Source organism: Schistocerca serialis, chromosome 1, assembly GCF_023864345.2.
Source record: "Schistocerca serialis cubense isolate TAMUIC-IGC-003099 chromosome 1, iqSchSeri2.2, whole genome shotgun sequence".
Lineage (NCBI taxonomy): Eukaryota > Metazoa > Arthropoda > Insecta > Orthoptera > Acrididae > Schistocerca > Schistocerca serialis.
Genome location: NC_064638.1, coordinates 218,739,896 through 218,765,828, shown reverse-complemented (window position 1 = coordinate 218,765,828; position 25,933 = coordinate 218,739,896). Strand labels below are relative to the sequence as shown.

Genomic DNA, 25,933 nt, shown 5'->3' with positions numbered 1-25,933 from the left:
AGGCATGAATCTGACAGCTAGCGTGCACTAGAAAATTTTGTTCCTGCTAGCATCTGGCTGCTTGCTGGTACTGTTTATACAGCTAATAGCGACACTTCAGGTAGCCAGGAGCAGGAGAAGGCACTGCTCGTTAACTGCTTCAGGTCCGCGCATGTGTTTAGGCCTGCTGGCAACTGATCGGATGAAACTAATGTAAACAGTTGTGATTTCACGCTCATCAAAGAAACTTCATTGTTAAGAAGTATTCCACAGTTTTCATCCTAAAGCCATTGACAAATTCTGCTGTTGGCAGGTGCTTGTGTGTGCACTGTGTTTAGTTGTAAATGGCACATTTTCTTTGCAGCTTCAGTTTCATTTTGATGTTTTTCTCTCATTTATATTTTATTGCTGCAGTATTATCATGCATTAGTGGGCTAAAGTAAAATTCTTTGTTAGACTATCAGGTCTTATCAGTCAAAATTACAAAAATTTAACTGAAAAATACAAAAATGAAAAATTCCTGGATTTCTAAAAAATTCCCAGGTTCTTCCCAGTTTTCTCCCAGATGAAAAAATTCCTGTTTTTTTCTGGATTTCGCAGTTGTCCCAGGGCATATACATTTTGCTGAAATAATAACTCTCAAGCACTAGCTTCTAGGTTCTGATCAACATTAAGTCTCCTGGACTTTGTGTCCAACTTTTACATATATTTCAAAATCCTCCCTTTTTTATTTTAACTCTATACAAAAAGGATGCTACTCTATAACCCCTGATATTTAACTTCTCCAACCCTGTGGTTATGTAGTATTAATGGAGACACAAAACATCACTTCAGAATTTACCACATCATTTAGGTATATAAGGAACACATCCATCTTGTTTTTCAATCCTATAATATTCTGATGAAACAAATTAATTTTATTTATTTATTGGAAACTGTTACAGAAATGTGTGTGTGTGTGTGTGTGTGTGTGTGTGTGTGTGTGTGTGTTCCTAAGGGACCAAACTGTGGAGTTCATCGGTCCCTAGACTTACACACTACTCACACTACTTAAACTAACTAACGCTAAGAACAACACATGCACCCATGCCTGAACGAGGACTCGAACCTCCAGCAGGAGAGGCTGCGCAATCCGTGAGATGGCACATCAAACCACGCGGCCACTCCGTGCGGCCTGTTACGGATATTATGGTTCTGTTATGCTCTAATTTCTTTCAATACTGTCCGTCTGTCTGACTCTAACCTAAAAAATGTGTTCTTCTGAATCCAATAACCACAAGGATTTTGTCTTTTGTGCTTGTGGTCCCTCTTACACTTCCTGCAAGATGCTCAGCCAGTCTTTCCTTCTCCTTCTATTCAGGTGCAGGCCACGGTTTGTGTATCCTCATCTCCCAATTGCAGCAAAAGGCACAGCACAGGAGAGACTTTGTTCAATCGAAAAAAATCTGCTCAGCTCTTTAACACAACTAATCATAGAAACAATTGCAATATATCCAAAAGAAAGTATAGCACACTGCAACTGCTTGTGTTTATGAGACAGTGTTTGGAGTCAAGATTATTCCTCCCGTAAATCTTACTGCTACTCAGTGATTCATTGTTCAGACTCATTGCCGCAATTGTAGACTCTTTGTGGCTGACTTATTCATCCTACCATGCAAAGAATGATGTCTGCATCTAGGTTTGATTCAAGGGAAGCAGAAAGCTGAAAATTGAGTCATCTGATTCGCTGCTGGAAAAACTGACCTTATGTAAAAAAAAGAATCAAAATACCTTGAAGTAATTTTTCAGAAAATGGTTTACCTTAGCACAAAAAATTAAAAACCACAGTTGTGGATTCACATTTTTTCCCATTCCAATTGTTCTCAAATGGTTGCTTATGATCCTTCAAAGTTAAGTAACTTTGTCTGTTGTTCAAAGAATGTACAGTGAATAGTGAGTGAGAAATGTGATCATGATAGGAGAAACTGACAGCCTGAAATTGTCATCTTTTTCTTCAAAATGTGTCCTCAAATGACCAGTAGAAGTATTTCCTAGACACCTGCAAGGAGTTCCTGAATGCCATTCAGTTCTCAGTTTTTGGTTGCCAACAAGATAATGGCCACGTCTGTCTCCTTCTTTAAGAAGCTTATGAACTCACCGACATGTATGAGCGATGCTGCTACTTTCTGGCTGGTGCACTTTAGGTTATTGAGTACTGTGCACAAAATGTAGTTTAATTTTAAAGGGACCAAACAAATAATATCTGAATATGTTAAATCACATCCACACTAGCTGCGTTCCACATATTCCTTCTGTTGTTGGTACATTAAAGGAAGCACAACACTGGCATACACGCAGTTTGGCTGTGGCTACATCGCACTGCACAGAGCTGTGGATTCAAGGATTTCTGCCATTCACTGCTAGATGGCAATGGCCTCACTTTTACAGTGATGGTTGACAAAATTTAGAAATGCGGACAATAATTAAAGCAAGCATATGCAGGCAAGGCACTTTTCAAGAAGTCGTGTTTATGACTGGAACAAAAGGCTTCGTGAAGACACAGATTCAGTGCAAGTTGATCCCAGAGCTGGTTGCCCGTCTACAGCACATGCTGGTCCAAATGTGGAGCATATAAGGCAGTTATCGCAAGAAGACCATCACATAACTGTGCATGCGATATCAGAAGAACTTAATTTGAATCATGATGTATCTCATAATATTTTACGCGAGGATTTACAGAAAAGGAAACTTAATGCAAAACTTTTCCCTCACACACTAACTGACGAACAGAAAGAGGACAGATGGAAGAATTTCTGCTGAACTACTGGACAGAGCTGGACATGATCCCATACTTCTGTCAAAGACTACTGCTGGGGGTGAAAGCTGATGTTACCAGTACGACTCACACAAAGCATCAAAAGTGCTAAAGGCTGGAGTCCTGGATCACCAGCCTCAGAAAATGTCAAAAGACAACCTTTGAGAACAAAGACAATATTGATTGCATTCTCTGGTATTAATGTTCCTCAACATCAAACAGTGAAACAAACTCTTTACATCAAAGTCTTGAAATGTTTGTGACAAGCAATTCAACGTCGCTAACCTGATTTGTGGCATTCTCGGGACTGGTTCTTCCTGCATGATAATGCAAGACCTCATACTGCTTTATCTGTTACTGAGTATCTGGCCTGACATTCTGTTATTGCCCTCCTGCATCCACCATATTCACCCAACCCCTCACCTTGCGATTTTTTTCTTGTTTCCCCAAGCAAAATGGTGACTGCAAGTAAAGCTTCATCAAGATATCATAAACATCCAATGGGCTGTCACAAATGAGCTTACAAAAGAAAAACCAGATTGAAAATTTCCCTATTTCTTCCAAGACCTCCAGAAACATTGGCAATTGCAATTTTCTATTTTTAAAAAAAAATTTGTCCTGGAACTTTACTATTAAAGGCTGTATACAAACACAGATTAAATAGTACACTATTTTACTGCCTTTTGGGGTGCTATCAGGCTTATAGAGACACAAAAAGACAACTACTTCAGAAGGGTTAGAATGTAATCAAGGAATAACTGCAACAGTGTATGCTATTGTTAAACTTCCTGATTATGAGTCACACCTGTATAACCCACAAAACCCATGGTGGTTGGGTTCGAGTCCAATTCAGACCGTGAGTTCTGACCTGCTAGGATGTTTCAAAGTAGATAGTGGAAATTCAAAACAGGATTCAGAGTTATGAACAGATAAAAAGTTTCTGAGTCCAGAGTGGTCACAGAGCAATGAGTGATATAATTAATACAGTATGAAATAGGAAGCAAAAAATAAAAGACAGTTTAAGATCATCACATAAATGCTCACTGCATTTCTGTGTTCTTCTATAAGAAATGTGTAATAATTGTAACACTGATTCATTCAGAGATGTTGCAAGTACGGTTGACTGGAAATGCAAATAACCAGCCAAACTCATGGCTGTATAGTCAATTTCACCAACTGCAACTTGTAGTCCCTGACTTCCAGCAAATTATATTCTCAAACATGCCTGACCTGTCTCAACTAGAAGTGTCACTTATAAGGGAACAGTAACAACAGGTAACATGTGCACTTCTTTGGTTGCTACATATGCCAAACTGCTTCTCCAAGTAAATAATCGTTATAACATGCTGCAGCATTACATTTCTGTTCACAAGCCCAGAACATAGAGAAGGAAGTCCTGGATGGACTGAACTTCTCTTTTGAAAACAGGGTATTAAGGAATGCTTAACAATATATGACAACTCTACAATTACAAATGTTTTAAATCATTAACTTAAATGTATTCCAACATATTTAAATAAAAAAATATACAATGGTATTTTTACAAAATACAATGTATCAACTTATGTCTTAGATCCACAGATCTCATACGTTGTCAAGAAACACTTAACTGCCACATTTAGAATTGTATCACAACTAGATATTTAATGTTAATTTGTCTTCTTCCTTTTCTTAGCAGCCTTCTTCTTTTGTTTCTTTGTTATTTTGTTTTTGCTTGCAATTGCTTTTATCTTTCTACTACTCATCCACACAGGATAGTTACCATATTGGTCCCTGAGAGTTTTCTTATTGTACACTCGTTTCTTATCATGATCCATTTCCTCTTCTGGGGGTGTGCTGTATGACGAAGTACTGGGATGTTCTGCTTGCAATGATTTAGGATCTGCCACTGTAAAAGGAGACATTCGTAATAATCACTGCACACTCATTAAAGCGTTTCCTTCTTACGTCATACTTTGATACAGAGCATGAAACTGTGGATATGAAGGGTGAATGACTCATAATAAACAAAGTGAGAACAACAAGAAACTGAGATTTTGCATTTCATGATGGCTTAATTATGGTATATATGACAGAATCAGAGCAACCTTAGTTGTCTGCATCTCCTGAAACAAGATGAGTAACAATGACAAAACATAAATGTGCAAGGGAGTGGAAAGAACAAATGTACAAAATATTGCCTAACTTAATCCATGAAACAATTCCTAATTTTTTTTACCCCCCCCCCCCCCCTCCCCTCCCCCTTCAAGAAGATACTGTGCATTATTGGTGCCAGTTCAGTCCTCAGCCAAGATGTGTCCTGTGGCATCATCCTAACAGATCTACAAAGCATTCACATGCACAACACTTTATCAATAATGGACAAATGACTTGTAAAACTATGAATTAAATTCTTCTGGGTATGTGACCACCATGTCAAGGTATAAAATTCTCCGATGTTTCAGCCACTGTTGCAAATGACCTTTCTTAGGGTGATTTGCTTGCTACTGAATGAGAAAACGTAAGTTCATATATACTAATGGAAGACGTTGTTTTCGTGATCTGATACGGCACTGAGGATGAGGAGGAGGGATCTTGCACATCCTTTATTCGTGTTTCTTTTGTTTCATGTTACTGGAGAAAATACGACTTCACTGATTGGCGTTTGCTTTATTTACTGCTATTGGTGCTGGCAGCCAAGATGCTGGAAGCCTGTACCTGTCTCCTCTATTCATGTCGGTGGGTTGCGTGGCTATTTTTATCACCCCTCTAATATTCCTCCTCGTGGTAAATGGCTGTTTCACTAGTACACAGGCATCTCAAAATACTGTCTGTTTGCCACACTCACTCTGTTTTTCTACCACCGCTGACTTGGCGTGTTGTCTTAGGTGGATGTGTCTCATGTTCAGATACTCATGTGCTGATAGGTTGTGCCATCTCACTTACATATACGAGTCCTCACTCGAAACTGATTTTGAAGACACCAGCAATATGTAGCTTGTTGACTGTAGCTTTTGATGAGCCAAGAACATCTCATATTTTGCTGTTGCTTCACAAAAATGGCTTGATACCTGCATGGTAGAGAAGTTTGGCCACACATTCAGTGAGCCCTGGTAAGTGTGCTAACAGGGCAAGCATAGTGCTTCCTTCTGCTCTTCACTATTGCCTTCATCCTCTGTCCCCATAATTTTGTCTCTCATCTTCATCCCATAACCATTGGCTCCAAAGATGGACCTAAAGTTCTGCAGTTCCACCCTAAGATGTACTTCATCATTGATGCCATGGACCCTCTTTGTTAAAGTGTGCAAAGTAGATTTCTTCTGTGTAGGACACTGGGAGGAGACATGCAGGTACCTGTACGTGCGGCAGGATAGGGGGGAGGTGTCTCAATTCTTTGTAGTCCAGTTTACCATTAGACTTCTGGTAAACTTCCACACAGAGGAAAGGCAGCACCACATGCTTTTCTATCTCCATAGTAAACTTGACTTTGCTGTGCTGCTAATTAAGTTATTTGTGAAAGTTCTGTAACTGTGCTTCTCCATGTGGCCAGATAATGAAGGTTTTATCCATGTACTGGAATCAGCTTTCTGGTTGTAATGGGGTGAACTAGGGAGCTGTTTTTTCAAGTGCCTCCATTAAAATGTACACTGCAATAGACAAGAGAGAGGAACTCATAGCTATAAGTTCCTCTCTCTCGCCTACTGCAGCAACACTGCATCTGCCTTTTCATAGAACAATAACAATAAATAAAGGAAATACAAATGAAGAGTGTCTAACACCCCTCCTCCTTATTCTCAATATGTTAACAGACCATGAAAAAAGCTTCTTCCATTAGTAGATAACAACAAAAGTTTTCTCATTTGGCAGTAGGCAAAACACACTGAGTAAGGCCATTTGCAACAGTGGCTGAAACATCGGGGAACTTTAACAGCAGTATTTACATTAGCAGAATAATAATTACAGCTATTACAAATCATATGTTTTTAGGTTGGTTAGTACCTCCAATTATTCTGGCAAGGGCAAGCCATTAATATTTATTTTCCCCAGGGCAGCAGGTCAAGTATTGAAGTGCCGATTCGTGCGCTCACAATGGTTAGTCTACACTGACAGGCACAGTCCACTTAGTGATGCAGTTACGACCATACAGCCAACATCACATCATGAAGTTTGTAACGTGTTTGTGAGAACACTGTTTGATGCAGGGAAAAAAAGACACCAGCACACTGATGTGTGTACATATTAAGGTACAATGTATAAAAATATCTGCACTTATACCCATTACACCCCTTATATTGACAATGCAGTCAATTTTATGGATAGTGACTATGGTGACAAAAGCCTTCACATATACTTGTGAAACTTTCCACAAAACACACACACACACACACACACACACACACACACACACACACACACACACACACAAAGATATTCAGCTTAAAATTTTCTTTCAACACATTATTAAGGACCCGGTTATTAACTACACTCTTCACTTCACCTTTACACCAAACAGAATTTTGAAACTCTGTGCCACATCATTCTATTAGATGGCAAGTGAGGTGGTGAAAAGACAGCTGCCCTCACATTAAAATATAAAATAACACTGATATATGGCACACTGACATTTTGCAGTCCACAAGTATCATAATTTGGATGGTCTTCCCACCACAGGATAAATCCCTGTCTCACTGAGCAATGTTCAATTTGAATACAGATAATCCCCACTGCAGACACTTTTTGAGTGCATCATCTGCTAGTTAAGTCCTTCAAATTTCCATGCTTCCTGGAAGCTAACAGAATGTTTCTTTTGTTTCCTTTTTCGAAAACTTGTAACATTTGGGGGAAATTTCATAGAATACAAGTGAGCAGCTAAGTGATTTCTGTTTGTAACCGCGAGTCACTCTCTCTAATAAATACTGATCTATGCCACAGCCTTCTCCTTACATTGCACTAGTCCCTCTGTTGGTGATGATGATGATGTTGGGGGGTGGGGGCACTCAACTGCGCAATCATCAGTGACCATACAAATCCTCAACTCTTACACAGTCCTCTTTTTTTTTCACAGTTCAGTCTAGCCACTGTCACGAATGAGGATGATGAAGATGAAATGATGAGAAAAACACAAATACCCAGTCCCTGGGCAGAGAAAATCCCCAACCGGCCGGGAATTGAACCTGGGACCCTGTGATCCACAGGCGGCAATGCTAGCCACTAGACCACGAGCTGCTGACTCCCTCTATCGGTGGCAGCTATTTTCTACCCTTTTTGCTACCCACCCTCCTCTCCCCCCTCTTTTCTCCTTACTTTGTCTTAATCCTGAGTTCAATCTTCTACGGTTTCAAGTATTCTATGTTTAAAAGGCTTCAGTTACCTTAGATATTTTGCTGTTTCTGCTCACTACTATTCCTGTGTTTAGAGAGTATTCCAGTTTTTCTCATATCTCACTAAATAGTTTCAATTTACATTAAGAAATTCATCAAAATTGTAAAAGAGGTCAAAAATGAATTGTCAGGGCAAATCACTATTAACATGAAATATCAAAATTTCAAGTGAATGGAAAAGAAAACAAATTCTTTACAATGATTCCTTAGATGTTTCTAGAATGAACAATTAAGGTGACCAGAACTTACAAGTGAGACTCAATCGCTCTACATTCACCAACATGGAATCTACGATTAGGATTAACAGTACCGGGGAAAAAATAAACAAACAGAATATCACATAAACACATTCATTTTTGCACCATAGACAACTTCATTGGTATAGAGTTGAAATGTAGCTTGCTGCTACAAGGACTTATTTTCACACAGCTTCACACATTTGGATGCAAGCAGAACAAATTATGCATACATCCATCAAGGTTTCCAGGCACAGCGTGGAATGATACATCCACCGGCAGCAGATTTAAGGGCTGCCACAGACTAGCATGACTCGTTTGTTACAAACAGCTGATGTTCACAGCAATCTCCCCAATGGACCTACTCACAATATCCCTGCTCTTTTTGGTTTTCTCCTGGACTGTGATCTTACATACCATTACGTCTGGTTAGCACAGAGATTTACTTCTCTGTCCAATGCGGTACTGTCTTAGGTCACTATTTAACCCACAGTTGTGATTTCAGTGAACAAATCCATGTCCTACAGGCACACTGAGAATGTGTTTCATATTCAAGCCTTTCCAGCCGAATCTGCAAATTGGTCTGCACTGACAAGTGAGTTATTCAACAAACTTCCAGAGCACTGTATTGGCCCACCTACACAAGTTCTTTGTTGTGTATATTTCCAGAAGAGTGAGGAATTATTACTTTATGTCACTTATTTGTAAATAATCTGTGTCTCATAAAATCTGTGGTGTTGAAGAAAAGCAGGCTTACAATCAAAGGTTAATATAGCAATTTTGAAGTTATGCATGAAAATCAGTTATAATATGACTAAAACAAAGTGTAATCAAAACACCAACAAGAAAACTAAATATACACTCCTGGAAATGGAAAAAAGAACACATTGACACCGGTGTGTCAGACCCACCATAGTTGCTCCGGACACTGCGAGAGGGCTGTACAAGCAATGATCACACGAACGGCACACCGGACACACCAGGAACCGCGGTGTTGGCTGTCGAATGGCGCTAGCTGCGCAGCATTTGTGCACCGCCGCCGTCAGTGTCAGCCAGTTTGCCGTGGCATACGGAGCTCCATCGCAGTCTTTAACACTGGTAGCATGCCGCGACAGCGTGGACGTGAACCGTATGTGCAGTTGACGGACTTTGAGCGAGGGCGTATAGTGGGCATGCGGGAGGCCGGGTGGACGTACCGCCGAATTGCTCAACACGTGGGGCGTGAGGTCTCCACAGTACATCGATGTTGTCGCCAGTGGTCGGCGGAAGGTGCACGTGCCCGTCGACCTGGGACCGGACAGCAGCGACGCACGGATGCACGCCAAGACCGTAGGATCCTACGCAGTGCTGTAGGGGACCGCACCGCCACTTCCCAGCAAATTAGGGACACTGTTGCTCCTGGGGTATCGGCGAGGACCATTCGCAACCGTCTCCATGAAGCTGGGCTACGGTCCCGCACACCGTTAGGCCGTCTTCCGCTCACGCCCCAACATCGTGCAGCACGCCTCCAGTGGTGTCGCGACAGGCGTGAATGGAGGGACGAATGGAGACGTGTCGTCTTCAGCGATGAGAGTCACTTCTGCCTTGGTGCCAATGATGGTCGTATGCGTGTTTGGCGCCGTGCAGGTGAGCACCACAATCAGGACTGCATACGACCGAGGCACACAGGGCCAACACCCGGCATCATGGTGTGGGGATCGATCTCCTACACTGGCCGTACACCACTGGTGATCGTCGAGGGGACACTGAATAGTGCACGGTACATCCAAACCGTCATCGAACCCATCGTTCTACCATTCCTAGACCGGCAAGGGAACTTGCTGTTCCAACAGGACAATGCACGTCCGCATGTATCCCGTGCCACCCAACGTGCTCTAGAAGGTGTAAGTCAACGACCCTGGCCAGCAAGATGTCCGGATCTGTCCCCCATTGAGCATGTTTGGGACTGGATGAAGCGTCGTCTCACGCGGTCTGCACGTCCAGCACGAACGCTGGTCCAACTGAGGCGCCAGGTGGAAATGGCATGGCAAGCCGTTCCACAGGACTACATCCAGCATCTCTACGATCGTTTCCATGGGAGAATAGCAGCCTGCATTGCTGCGAAAGGTGTATATACACTGTACTAGTGCCGACATTGTGCATGCTCTGTTGCCTGTGTCTATGTGCCTGTGGTTCTGTCAGTGTGATCATGTGATGTATCTGACCCCAGGAATGTGTCAATAAAGTTTCCCCTTCCTGGAACAATGAATTCACGGTGTTCTTATTTCAATTTCCAGGAGTGTAGATTAACAATGAATTAGAGAACCAGCTGACTAGTTTTTGTACTTAGGACAACTGAAAACAATGACTACACGGACAGCAAAATAAACTAATGGAAGAGTACATATGACCTTTAATGCTCTTCAAAAACTGAACAGTTTTCAGAAATAAGCTCCCAATGTGCTTCACGAGGAAACTTTAAAATCAGTGTTTGGTTTGCCTCTGTAGCCAAGAAGTCAGCATGTCTTACTACCTTGTGTGGGGGACTATGTTCAAATTCCCAGTACTATCAGTGATTTTTCCTGTGAGAAAGGGACCGGAAAGTGGTGCACTCATCCCTATGGAATCGACTGAGGAGTTACCTGAATGAGAAGCAGTTGCCCCAATGTCAGGCAAGCTGAAAATGGATGGGAGAGCAGTGTGCTGACCCCATGTCCCCCCATGCCCAATAAAAATGATACTACAAGACAGACGATGACACAAAAGCTGATCAACTCTCATATCCCTTTGGACCTAATCACAGAGATACTCCCATTGTAAAAAAATACTGTGTGTATTAACAGTTTTTACTTGTGGCACTAAGACACTGACTTTCAATGGGAAAGAGAGAGAGAGAGAGAGAGAGAGAGAGAGAGAGAGAGAGAGAAGGAAACTGGTGACAGCTCAGGAGAGACTGGAAACAAAGAAATGAATCAGCGAGCAAACTCCAGTGGAAGAAATGATTACGATTGTAATGAAAATAAAAAGTAGGTGGGGGGGGGGGGGGGGGGCAGGATATACAGACAGGCCAGACGAATGGACAGCTGAGGGCAGCTGACAGAGCAAGAAAAGTCTATGCTGGATTACAATGAATAAGGAAGAGCGAGGCAATTATCTGGCATCAGGAAACATGAAAATGCAATATGGATGTGGATACTTGAAGACCCTAATGCATGGAGAACTCCGGATTATAGACCTTTATCCAACAAAGTATGTCAAATGACTAATGATGATGGTATTTTTGCATTATGAATAACTCTGACACAATCAATTCAAACACTGTTTCAGGGTGTGTACTTGGCTGAGAAATAAAAAAAAAATTCCCGAATTTCCCGGTTAAAAACACACTTTCTCCCAGATGAAAACACACTTTTTCCATGTTAAGTAACAGTATAATTTTCCTCATAACTTATCAATCCTTTCAGTGGTTGTGATTTTATACACCGGCGTAGAATTTCCAGGCACTTTAGAAAACGAAACTCAGGGGGAAAAAACATGTTTTGGAAAGATGTCTGATGTGCAGCAACATGCACACTGCATATTTTCGTATTACGAAAGTATAAATTCCAATTCCACCAAACACCGCACGTTACTTTCCGAAGGACTGAAATAGAGATTGCGATGCGCTTTTGTAAGCCAGTCGTAGCACATGCAAACAATCAAGCCAGCCGATGACAGCGGATATTCAGAGCATAGGGCACGTGATATAGTCAGCCAAGAGCAACATCACTTTTAAGTAGCACTAACACACAAATAGGATAAGATAATGGTTTAAATTAATATACATAGTGTTGCTACAAGAAAAGAAAGGCTTTTACATATAATATTGGTCTCTAAGATTAATAAGCTGCAAGAGAAGCTAAGCTTTCACATATAATGTTTATTTTTTTTTCGTGTGTTACACTTTAAGATACATCACACAAAGTTCTAGTAAAATTTTTAACAACAACATAAATGTCTGATCTTCCGGGCTCGAAAATATTGTAAACGGTCATCCTAAAAGATTTGGTTTTTGAATGAGAGTCAAATGCTCTGCGATTTAAGAAATTCATCGGACATTGTCCACAGAGTTCTTCTTGCATAAAAGGAAATTTACTTCGAAAGTAACACTTTTCAAAGAACCATTCTGAATATTTTCCCATGACCTGTTAAAAATAGATTCGCTTCAGCAGTTGCCAGAGAATGCCAGATAACAGGTGTCGCCGTGCTTGCGCAGCTACGATGACGCAGGAAGCCCGTACATTCGTACGTGTAAAACATTAAAAGATCTTACATTATGGCATAAAAGAAACAAGACATTATAGGAAACTCCAAGAGCATTGGAATTTTCTTGGAGTACCAGTACTGTATTATCTAATTTTTGGCTCTTTATGAAGGCATAATGCCATATGTGCTAGAAGATGAAAACGTGAACTTGAAATACAGTAAACAGTTGAAACTAGCGAATAGTGTGGAATTAAACACTTCATTTCAAATAAATTGACTGCCTCAGCAGAAAAGATTAACAAAAGTCAAATTTCTTTGAGAAATCGTCAAAAATAACTTCATTGTTCTGCAAGGCGCTCAACGCTTGACTGTCAAAAAGGTGGAAACAAAATAAAATCTGAAACTAACAACATATTTTAGCCTTCCGTAACTATGCGAATGTATTTTAATTCACTTGATAGCTCCCGGCCAAGACATCTGTTTTGTTTTCATTTGATGTGAGAGCAATAAACGAAGAGGAAACAGCAAAATCACTTAACGTAAACACAGGTCACGTGGAGACTACCACCTTCCCACTACAACTCAGATTGCTCTGTACATCAGGCCCGGATCTACTGTATTTCCAAACCGGGGCAATGCTAGATAGTGGCGCTCCCTCTACCTCAAATGTTTGAGGTTGGACACCAAAAATTTAAAAAAAAATCGACTTTTATAAAATATCTTCATTTTGTAGCGCACATCTTTCTAAAGAGGCTGATACATAAAACATATGTGTTCGAGGGAACGTAAGACATGTTATTTGGTCGTAAGTGTGCCAAAGTGCAGTGCCACGCATCTTCACACAGCATTCTTCTGTCGCACGTCTCTGAATTTCGCTCTGTGGAATTCAAACATGTAATATTTTGTAACGGGTGCCATCAAACTATATTCAGGACAGTGGAAATTAAAATGTCCTGAGGTGTCTCTCCTGCTCCCAGTCGGCTGGTTTGACATCCTGCCCCTCTTTAAAAAAATCTCGCAATTAATACTCGATGGGATTATTTGTAACTGGCAGAACAAGTACTCTTCACAAAATTTGCAGTCTTTACTGCCTATTAGCTAATAACTTGCTGTTTTGTGTGACTTAAAATTAAATATAGGATGCATAAAATGAGTAAAGACAAGTGACAAGCAAGACAGTACACATTTCTTCAATCCTTAATTTCTCTCTAACCTTGCTGTCCTTTCCTTTTTGTGAAAGGATCTATTATATCACCAAACTTCATCAAACGTTTTGCCACTTGAAAAAATGAAATGTTGTTGTCTAATACTAAAAAAGCTGTTAATACAAATTGAACCCAAAACCAGATGGAATATAATTCACGAAGTACCAATATCAAATGCCTATTAGGCCAACTACAAGCAAAAAGTTTTATGTTAGGAAATAGTTCCACATTTCATTCATACCCTCTAGCTTCTGAAGCATTAGATCGAAAAGTAGTAGTACAAAATTTTTATATAAACTTGGAATCGTCATATTCTTCCATAATTTGTGTTTGAGTCCCCATTTCTTCTCCTTCCTTGTTAGAACAAACAATCTTGTTATCACTAATTCTGTAACTATTCCTGCCAGTGTCAAAACTTATTCTCTGGTTAACTTCACTAACCCTGCCACAATCAATCATCGGTTTACTTAACTTTACTTAACTCGCATTTATTCTCTGGTTAGGCATTATTACGTGTTCGTATAATGCGTTTTCCGCACTACTCCCAGAATAGAACTTTAGTGGCTGCTAGCTAGGGACTGTATAACTGGCCCTTAGTAGTGTGGCAGTCTGGCCAAAAATTTTCTGTCAAAATTTCATTTTCTTGGATACACGGAGGAGACAATATGCAATATTTGTTGCCTGTTACTCCTTTTAGTTGTTTATTTCCACTCTGGTAGTCTGAATCCCTGGAATTCCCTAGCAATTATAACAACACTAATCATTTGCAAACCCAATGAACCACATAAATGGCGAATGGCATTCACCCATTCACCTTTATTCCGCTCAGCTTGTATAGACCCGTCCCCTTTGGTCTGCAGGAAAGTTTACTTCTAGATGCGACAATGATTCCCCTGGCGGAGACATCATGTACACTAAGCACGTATTCAAAGATCAACTTATGATTATTTCAGAAATCAACTTAGAATTTGTTCAAAAACCAACAGGGATGCATTCAAAATCATATGAGTAATCGATATACCAAAGAGTGTTGGATACTAGGTGCTTTGTGAAACAAGGTCTATTTCCTCAATAATATGAATTTGGCGCCCCCCTCCCCTCCCCCCTCTGAAACTGTCGCCCGGGTCAGATATCCCTGTTTGCCCCCGCCCCCTAGTTCTGGGCCTGTTGCGCAAACGTGAATCTAGCAGCTTAGGTGCACCAGTAAAATTTTTCCAGATAGCATCTGGCTGCTTGCTGCTATTGCTTATACTGCTAACTGCCACACTTGTGTAGCCAGAAGTGGGAGAAGGTACTACTGAAACGCGATTCAAGTGCACATGCGCATAAGCTCGCTCGCAACCGCTCAAACGAATCTAATGTAAACAGTTGTTATGTCACGCTCATCGGAGGCAATTTGCTGTCATGCATGGTCTTCCTAAAGCCTTTGACACATTTTGCTGCTGGTAAACGATTGTATGAGCAATGTGTTTTGTTGTTGTATTAGGTGCATTTCCTTTGCAACTTAAGTTTTATTTTCTCTCGCTCGTTTTTTATTGCTGCAGTATTATTCTGCAGTAGCGAGATACAGTAATATTCTTTGTTAGAGTATTGGTTCTTACCAGTCAAAGTTACAAAAATTTAACTGAAAACCAAAACAATGAAAAATTTCCGGAATTCTAAAAAGTCCTAGGTTTTTCTCGGTTTTCTCCCGGATGAAAAAATTCCCGGGTTTTTCTCGGATCTCCCGGTTGTCCCGGGTCGTATACACCCTGTGTTTACTGACAAGAGGAAATGAAAAATGAATGTCTTTTTGTTGAACCATCAGGAAACATATTTAATGTAAATATTTTATAAATCTAAGAATCAACTAGCACAGAAAATCCATAGAAGAAATTCCGGTACTATAAAAAAACCAACATCACCACAGTACAATAACTCCAAATGTCAACTAGCTCAACATGTGATGGAGACTGAAGAAATGTATGATGATATAAAAGAAATTATTCAGTTAGTTGAAGGAAACGGAAATTTAATTGTACTGGGGACTGGAATTTGACAGTAGGGGAAGGAAGAGAAGGAAAAATTGTATGTGAATATGGACTGAGGGAAAGGAATGAAAGAGAAAGTTACCTGGTAAAATTTTGCACAGAGCATAATTTAATCATCGCTAAAACTTAGTTTAAGAATTATGAAAGAAGGTTGTATAAGTGGAAGAGACCTGGAGACACCAGAAGGTTTCAGACTGATGATATAATGGTAAATTGTAAGACATTTCAAGAAGCAGATGTAGATTCTGACGTAATTTATGGTTATGGACAGTAGATTAAAACTAAAGAAACTACAGTAAGGTAGGATATTAAGGATGTAGAATGTGGATAAGTTGAATGAACCAGAGACTGTTGAGATTTTCAGAGGGAGCATTAGGTAACAATTGGCCAAAATAGGGAAAGGAATGCAGCAGAAGAGAAATGGGTAGCTTTGAGAGAAGAGATAGTGAAGGCAGCAGAGGATCAAATAGGGGAAAGATAGGTTCAGTCTACAGGAAAATTAATGAGGCTTTGGGAGAAAAGAGAAGCAACAGTATTAATATCAAGAGGTCAGATGAAAAGTCAGTCCTAACCATGGAAGGGTCTATACAACGGAGATGACATTGAAGGCAATATTATAGAAATGGAAGAGGAGTTGTCAACATTTTAACCTCTACTTTTAACTGTACTTGCTAGTGCACTTAAAATTTTTCTCTTCAAAACTTAAATGCACTAACACAGTGCAGAAGAAGATTCTCCAAAAACAGTCAATTGGATCTGGACCCATAACCTGTTACACTTAATGTGTTTCAGGTTACCTTGTAGCTTGCAGATCAACCAGTTTTCACTTAGTCATAGTCCAACATACACAGCCACGACACTCAATGCTGTGAAAGTTGTTACTGTCTATCAGCTGGAGCGATACTAGTGCTCCTAGTAGAGAGGAAAATTAAGATTAATATTTGTTTTTAATTATTTTTGTACTTAATTTATGAAATTGTTGCTATATAATATATGCCATGCACTAGTAAATTATAAAGAGACAGGAAAGACCATAAAATAAATGTAAAAAAAGGGCTGAGTCTCATTCATTCAATGACATCAGCAACAATATTTTTGTGTATATTTGCAGCTTATTTCGCATGAAAGCAAGAAAATATGCACGATAAGCATATATTTATGTTGTTACTTGTTCTTAGAATGAAAGTTTCACACTCTGCAGTGGACTGTGCACTGATACAAAACTTCCTGGAGGATTAAAACTGTGTGCCAGAGCTAGACTCTACTCCGGGTTGTTTGGCTTTTGGTGGCTAGTGCTCTACCCATTGAGATATCAAAGCACAACTTACGATCCACCATCACAGCTTTACTTCTGCCAGTACCTCATTTCTTACCTTCCTAACTTCACAGAAGTTCTCCTGCACAAATTCTCCCCCAAGTTCCGGAACCTAGAGAAAGTCCTATCCGTTCGGAGTCAGCATATCCAAACTGACATAGAGGTAGAGATGGTTGTTACACAACGATTCCAATCCCTGGCAACAGATTTCTAAGACACAGGGATATAGAAGTTGGTCCCACAGTATGACAAATGGCTGAATTCCAGTGATGAATTGTTTGAAGGTACCTTAACACCTCCTGCATCTGTCCCAATAAACCTTTTAAGAAAATTACGTTTTGCTTGAGTCACGCCCCAGGGAAACTTGTTTTACAGATGTACCTCGCACGAATCATTAACACTGCCATTGGGTAAAATAGTCTACAGCATCTAGTAATGAACACACTTTAAATATCTGCATACACACAATACTGAAAGACGACTGACACAAATGTGAGAGTTCTTTAGGAAACGGAAAAACCTCCATAAATCCTAAGGAAATAAATAATTGCAAAACTGTAATATGTTTGCTATGTTTCACATAGTAGCGAAGCGACCAATAGTGTGTACATCCCACTATACTAGAATGCAACTTATTTTCTATACATAATCTTACCTGTTACAATTTCTGAAATGTTTTCCATGTTTGCATCTGAGCTTCCATCATTAATGCCTAAAATATTCTTAAGTCTGGCCAGCTCCTTCTGACCATACCGTTCTCTCTTAACAGCTCTCATTTTCCTCTTCCATTTACTACGCAAACTTTTCGCCATCTTCAGTTCTGAAAATTAGCAAAGCATCAAATACAAGGAATTATAAAAGCTGAGCTATTGTTACTGATGTTGCTAATATAGGCCTAAAATTACTGTTTTCCAAATGTGGTTTATAAGCCAGCCTTGGAAGTACTACAGTAACTGGTATTGATATAGTCTGATAATCATCAAAAATTAAAGTTGCAAAATACTGAACCCATTATCTTTGCATGTACAAAGCTTTGTTGAAGATAATATTTACACAAAGCACCTGAAGAAAAGAAAGGAAAAAAGAGAAAGAAAGATAGATAGATAGAAAGAAAAACCAAACCCGACGTGCACTGGAAATGGGGAAGACCATATCTTCCAATTACCATCACTTTGGCCCAACAATGTGAGCCATTAAGACAAAGTCTCAGTAATGTTGTAGGCTACAGTATAAGAGAAGGCAGAGATGAAAACTATTAGCATGGTGAGGCTGGCAAAGGCTGACCCTCTTAAACCAAGTTGATAAACTGAGTCCACTACATGATGGCTAGAGAATGGATTCCAAGTGAGGTGCTCTTTGATTACGCAATCATACTTCTAATTTCTGAGGAAAAGCATTATTGTTCTCCCAATTCCTATTGGTAATATCTTCAGTGAAAACTACTCTAGTGGTGTGTGAAAGACACTTGTACATTTTAACCTAAATGAACAGTGACCAGTGGCTCATTAAGCAAATGGCAGAAGAAGAAAAAGTACAACATGTCTGTAGGACATTACCTGGCCCATAAAAGGATTAACAGAAATTGTAAAGCTCCTTTTGTAAGTATTATGATGTAAACTCATGACTGCTTATTTGAGTGTCCTCCTACAGAAGAAAAGAACGTGGATCTCCATCACTCACAATGTAGTGAGTTTCAGATTGATCATATTGCAATCAAAACAACAACACGGAGAAATATAATGAGTGTCAAAATCCATAAAAACTTGTATACTGACACAGACCAATGTGGAATTACTCAGAAATTAAAGTAAAATACCGGGTGAACAGTCACTAAAGAAAAGCTAGAAAGAAACCAAGTGCTGACACCAAACATCTCAAAGAAAACAAATACAACTACCAATTAAAGAGGAAGATGTGACTTTGGGGATAAATCAAAGACTAATTAATAAAGGTAGCTCAAACTCTAGACCAGGAAAGGAGATAAACTATAAATGGTGGAACAAAACTGTGATGATGATATTGCTGAGTGATACAGAGCCGAGAAGGTGGGGTATTCCAACAAAACTAAGAAAGAATGAATGACTTTATTCAACAAACAACAATTGCAAATATCATCAGAGCAGAAAAAAGAAGCTGGATACAAACCGACTGTAAAACCTGAAAGAACACTTCGAGAAAAGTAATACTAGGGAATTTTATTAAAATTTATTGTGAAGAATATCTACAATACTAGTCTCCAATCTCTGTTTTACTGGAAAGGTCAGCCACTATAATTAAAAAGACTAACATTTTTTGTCAGCTAGTACCCTTCTAAACTGCACGGAACCACAAAGAAACTAAAATTCCAGAAACTGCAAGGAGTTATCACAGAGGAAAAACTATCATCTCATGGAAATAAAAAAGTTAGGAAAGTTTGTACAATAACTGACATGTGGAAAATTAGAGATGACAAGGTAACAAGGAATCCGCAACATTTGATTAGAGACGTATTGGATAAAGAACTAACCCTAGAGAAAAACAGTACTGAACCAAACAACACCATTTAGGGATTCCACTGCCACATGTTTCTTGCACAGAACTTTCTAAGGTCTCACTGAACATAGAACCAAGTGAATAAATAGGCTAAAAAAATGAAGGTTTAAGAAAAGTATATCTTGCTTGTAACACATCTTTTGTCGCAAGTACAATGAGAGGTAGAGCCACTACAGAATAAAACAATATAGTTGTGTTGGTTGATTTAAAAGAATAAAAAGGGCGTAATGTGACAAAAGGAAAATGCTCCTCAAAATTTGGAAGAATCTGGAAAGACAAGATCTCTATAAACTACACATGAAAAGAAATTACTTCCAAAGCTAAATTCAAGGTTAGAATATGGCAATGCTCTGTCGCTAATCTAATTTAAATTCCTCACAGTAAAAAATAACAAGATTATGGAAGACTCTGATAAACAGAGAAAATATAGCATGTGTCTACATTCAAAAAATTTTTAATACAGCCTTTATTTGTCTAGATCATGAGTTTATAAAATTATAGTACCAATTTTGATCGTGCTTGCAATTGCCCTTGAGTATTATGATATTTTATGATCTATAAAAGCCTGCAGGCAGAACTGAACCAATAATATCATTTTATAAAAACACAATCTAGACAAATGAAGATTATATCTTGTTTAAAAATACAAGGTCTTAAGTTGGAGTGGTTTGCATCTGTCAATGCCTTGGTGTTAACTAGCAAAATAAATAAATAAGACACTTAAGAAATGGTTTAAAAATTACATATAATATGATTCGACATCTCTTATCACAAGACAGGAAAACACAGAATATATTTTTAAAAAAAGGCATCTGGAAACAAGTTTCAAAAAAGGACATTGGTACTGTACATGGGCTTAATAAAGAAGCAAATAAAGGAAGTGAGGGGAACGTAGAAGTAACATATAAGTCAACACAGAAGAGATATAAGAAGTCAACACAGAACAGATATAACAATAGTGCACAGAAAGGCAGACACTGAACAACAAAAGAAAAATAGAGCTATTAGAGAAGAAAGAAAGAAAAATCTTAAGGAAAAATGTACCACCAAATTAATTATAAGTGACCACAAAATGAGATGAAGTCTTTTTAAGAATGAGAGAAAGAAAGGGAATGGACAAAGATGGGGCGATAATTTGAAACAATTTTGTAGGGTTTTGGGAAGAACATTGTGACATGCCAAGAACATGCAAGGTCCCGACAGTCACAGAGGGCGGGCCTATTAGTTATAGGGAGCTCCAACGTTAGGCGGGTTATGGAGCCCCTTAGGAAAATAGCGGGTAGGTCGGGGAAGAATGCCAGTGTGCACTCTGTGTGCTTGCCGAGGGGTCTCGTCCGTAATGTGGAGGAGGCCCTTCCGGCAGCTATTTAACGCACTGGGTGTGACCGGCTGCAGATAGTAGCACATGTTGGAACGAATGACGCCTGCCGCTTGGGTTCTGAGGCCATCCTTGGTTCCTTCCGGCGGCTGGCTGATTTGGTGAAGACAACCAGCATCGCACGCGGAGTGCAAGCTGAGCTTAATATCTGCAGCATAGTGCCCAGAGTCGATCGCGGTCCTCTGGTTTGGAGCCGTGTGGAGGGTCTAAACCAGAGGCTCAGACGACTCTGCGACTATAATGGTTGCAAATTCATCGACCTCCGTTATTGGGTGGAGAACTGTAGGGCCCCCCTAGACAGGTCAGGCGTGCACTACACACCGGAAGCAGCTACTAGGGTAGCAGAGTACGTGTGGCGTGCACACGGGGGTTTTTTAGGTTAGAGGGACCCCCCCTTGGGCGAAACGATAAAATACCTGACGGCTTACCAGAGAGGACATTATCATCGTTGATAAAGAACGTCCGTCCTCAGAGACCAAAAACAGGAAAAGTCAACGTAATATTGGTAAACTGCAGGAGTATCCAGGGCAAGGTTCCTGAATTAGTATCTCTTATTGAAGGAAATAGTGCGCATATAGTATTAGGAACGGAAAGTTGGTTAAAACCGGAAGTGAACAGTAACGAAATCCTAGACACAGAATGGAATATATACCGCAAGGATAGGATAAACGCCAATGGTGGAGGAGTATTTATAGCAGTAAAGAATTCAATAATATCCAGTGAAGTTATTAGCGAATGCGAATGTGAAATAATCTGGGTTAAGTTAAGTATCAAAGGTGGGTCAGATATGATAGTCGGATGCTTCTATAGACCACCTGCATCAGCAACCGTAGTAGTTGAGCGCCTCAGAGAGAACCTGCAGAACGTCGTGAAGAAGTTTCGTGATCATACTATTGTAATAGGGGGAGACTTCAATCTACCAGGTATAGAATGGGATAGTCACACAATCAGAACTGGAGCCAGGGACAGAGACTCTTGTGACATTATCCTGACTGCCTTGTCCGAGAATTACTTCGAGCAGATAGTTAGAGAACCAACTCGTGAAGCTAACGTTTTAGACCTCATAGCAACAAATAGACCGGAACTTTTCAACTCCGTGAATGTAGAAGAGGGTATCAGTGATCATAAGTCAGTGGTTGCATCAATGACTACAAGTGTAGTAATAAGAAATGCCAAGAAAGGAAGGAAAATATATTTGCTTAACAAGAGTGATAGGGCACAAATCGCAGAATATCTGAGTGACCACCATCAAACGTTCATTTCTGAGGAAGAGGATGTGGAACAAAAATGGAAAAAATTCAGAAACATCGTCCAGTACGCCTTAGATAAGTTCGTACCGACTAAGGTCCAAAGCGAGGGGAAAGATCCACAGTGGTATAACAATCATGTACGAAAGGTACTACGGAAACAAAGAAAGCTTCATTATAGGTTTAAGAGTAGTCGAATCATAGCTGATAAGGAAAAGCTGAACGAAGCGAAAAAGAGCGTAAAGAGAGCAATGAGAGAAGCATTCAACGAATTCGAACATAAAACATTGGCAAACAATCTAAACAAGAACCCTAAAAAGTTTTGGTCATATGTAAAATCGGTAAGCGGATCTAAATCCCCTATTCAGTCACTCGTTGACCACGATGGCACCGAAACAGAGGACGACCGAAGAAAGGCAGAAATACTGAATTCAGTGTTCCAAAACTGTTTCACTGCGGAAAATCGTAACACGGTCCCTGACTTCAGCCGTCGCACGGACGCCAAAATGGAAAATATTGAAATAAACGATATCGGAATTGAAAAACAACTGCTATCACTTAGTAGCGGAAAAGCATCCGGACCAGACGAGATACCCTTAAGATTCTACAGTGATTATGCTAAAGAACTTGCCCCCTTTCTATCAGCAATTTATCGTAGATCGCTGGAAGAACGTAAAGTACCTAGCGACTGGAAGAAAGCGCAGGTCGTTCCCATTTTCAAGAAGGGTCATAAATCAGATGCGAATAATTATAGGCCTATTTCGCTTACGTCAATCTGTTGTAGAATAATGGAACATGTTTTGTGTTCTCGTATTATGACGTTCTTAGATAATACAAATCTCCTTCATCATAACCAACATGGATTCCGCAAACAGAGATCATGTGAAACTCAGCTCGCCCTATTTGCCCAAGAAATTCACAGTGCCGTAGACACTGGCGAGCAGATTGATGCCGTATTCCTGGACTTCAGGAAGGCATTTGATACGGTTCCGCACTTACATTTAGTGAAAAAAATACGAGCTTACGGAATATCGGACCAGGTTTGTGATTGGATTCTGGATTTCCTAGAAGAAAGAACACAACATGTCATTCTTAACGGTTCAAAATCTGCAGATGTAGAGGTAATTTCGGGAGTACCGCAGGGAAGCGTGATAGGACCTTTATTGTTTACAATATACATAAATGACTTAGTTGACAACATCGGTAGCTCCGTGAGGCTATTTGCAGATGACACGGTTGTCTACAAGAAAGTAGCAACATCAGAAGACTCGTACGTACTCCAGGAGGACCTGCAGAGGATTAATGCATGGTGCGACAGCTGGCAGCTTTCCCTAAACGTAGATAAATGTAATATAATGCGCATACATAGGGGCAGAAATCCATTCCAGTACGATTATGCCATAGGTGGTAAATCATTGGAAGCGGTAACGACCGTAAAATACTTAGGAGTTACTATCCGGAGCGATCTGAAGTGGAATGATCACATAAAACAAATAGTGGGAAAAGCAGGCGCCAGGTTGAGATTCATAGGAAGAATTCTAAGAAAATGTGACTCATCGACGAAAGAAGTAGCTTACAAAACGCTTGTTCGTCCGATTCTTGAGTATTGCTCATCAGTATGGGACCCTTACCAGGTTGGATTAATAGAAGAGATAGACATGATCCATCCAGCGAAAAGCAGCGCGATTCGTCATGGGGACATTTAGTCAGCGCGAGAGCGTTACGGAGATGCTGAACAAGCTCCAGTGGCGGACACTTCAAGAAAGGCGTTACGCAATACGGAGAGGTTTATTATCGAAATTACGAGAGAGCACATTCCGGGAAGAGATGGGCAACATATTACTACCGCCCACATATATCTCGCGTAATGATCACAACGAAAAGATCCGAGAAATTAGAGCAAATACGGAGACTTACAAGCAGTCGTTCTTCCCACGCACAATTCGTGAATGGAACAGGGAAGGGGGGATCAGATAGTGGTACAATAAGTACCCTCCGCCACACACCGTAAGGTGGCTCGCGGAGTATAGATGTAGATGTAGAACATGTGGTTGGAAGAAAATCAGCTTCTGAATGAGGAAATACTTTGAGGACAAGAAAAGAGAAACTACCAAGTCACTTGCCACCCAGCTTACAAACAGGTCAAATAAATGAAGAAGATTGTTGTAGCTATACCTCCACCAGCAAACTGTTTCGAAACCTAATACTATTGTGATAAAATCAATTAAATGACATGATATGAAAATTGTACAGGGTGGTCAGAAACAGTCTGAAAGTCCGTAAGTGCGTTGCAGGGACAGTGTCGCCAAGAGTGTTCTTCGTTTGGTTTCATAAAACTGAACAAGAGAGCAATACAAAACACAAACATGAGACAGTAGTAAGGATCAAACTTGAGCCAAAGGCTGAGTTGTCTCATGCACTATCCCCTATGCTATGAGAACACCTGACACTATCTGGTGGATCACTTGAATTTGCATGCACAACAACTTGATTGGCTAACTTCAATACTAATTAATTCAGAAATGGCATAACATACTGATTTTTTTCTTAACTATTATTTCTTGGCAAAACCTATCCTGCTACACCCTTGCGAGCTTTTCAAGATGCTTCTAACCACCCTGTATAAATGACATTCATTCAGAAATAATAAGATAAACCATCACTGATCTTAAAAATCTGAGTCACGTCTGGTGACGGCCTAATGGTCAATGCAACTGCTCGTGATAAGTAGGAGATCAGGGTCTGAATCCATGTATGGCACAACTGTTTCTTTACCATGGCATATTCATGATAAATGTGACTAGTTACACAAATTTTGCTGTATTGTGACTGCAAAGCAATTAAATGGGAGAAATGGAGATTCACCACAAACAGGCTTCTACCAATCATTACAGAGAGTACAATTTGTTCATTATTATTTTTACATTAAATTTCAATGTGAGCCTTCCAAAGATCATCAGCATAAACAATTCTCAAATTTAAAACTCACTGAGTACATTGAAAAACTTCAAAGAACCATTTGCCGTTCACACCATGGTTGTTTACTAGTATGAAGAGTAAAACAGATGTGATTAATAATCTTCAATAGGCATGCACCATGAATTTCAAATTTACTTAAGAAACCATTCTGAACACTGTGTCATGCCTTCAGTTACTTAAAATGGTAAATACAAAAGTTTAAAAATTTTCTCTGGTCCTATGGGCACCATTAGACAGATACAGTTGTGTCAATCCACACAAGTGGTCTAAGAAAAAAATAATTGGTTGCTTGACCATCTCAAAAAAATTTTATATTTGCTGGGTGAATTCCCCAATGTTTAGTACTCACAATTTTTTTTTAAAAAAAACCTTTATTGTTTATTATTTTAAATGGTGCCCATATTTGTTCCAGGTTGCACGCGTTTTTTCGCATTTGCAAGCATCTACATTTTTTACAATTATTCAGTAGCGAACTGTCCTAAGCCTTTCAGATAAAATTAATTTAGTTCAACAAACTCTGGGCTACAAATTAACATCATTATCACTTAGCTGAATGTATTCTGTGATATATTTTTAATAGTTCAAAGTTATCAGCCACAAATTAAAAAAATTCAATTTTGGAGCAGTAGTTTTCCAAAGAAAGATTAATTTTTC

At 39.7% G+C, this 25,933-nt stretch overlaps 1 protein-coding gene across 1 annotated transcript in view; it reads right to left on the bottom strand.

Moving 5' to 3' along the window:
• Positions 1-4,248: 4,248 nt before the first annotated feature.
• Positions 4,249-25,933, bottom strand: part of LOC126457212 (protein LLP homolog) — a 42,733-nt gene continuing 21,048 nt past the window's right edge. The window contains exons 2-3 of the mRNA XM_050093321.1: positions 17,799-17,963; positions 4,249-4,661 (exon numbers count right to left, since the gene is read on the bottom strand). Of these exons, the coding sequence (XP_049949278.1) occupies positions 4,423-4,661; positions 17,799-17,955 (396 nt within the window). The 5' untranslated portion in view covers positions 17,956-17,963 and the 3' untranslated portion in view covers positions 4,249-4,422. The remainder of the gene's footprint in view (positions 4,662-17,798; positions 17,964-25,933) is intronic.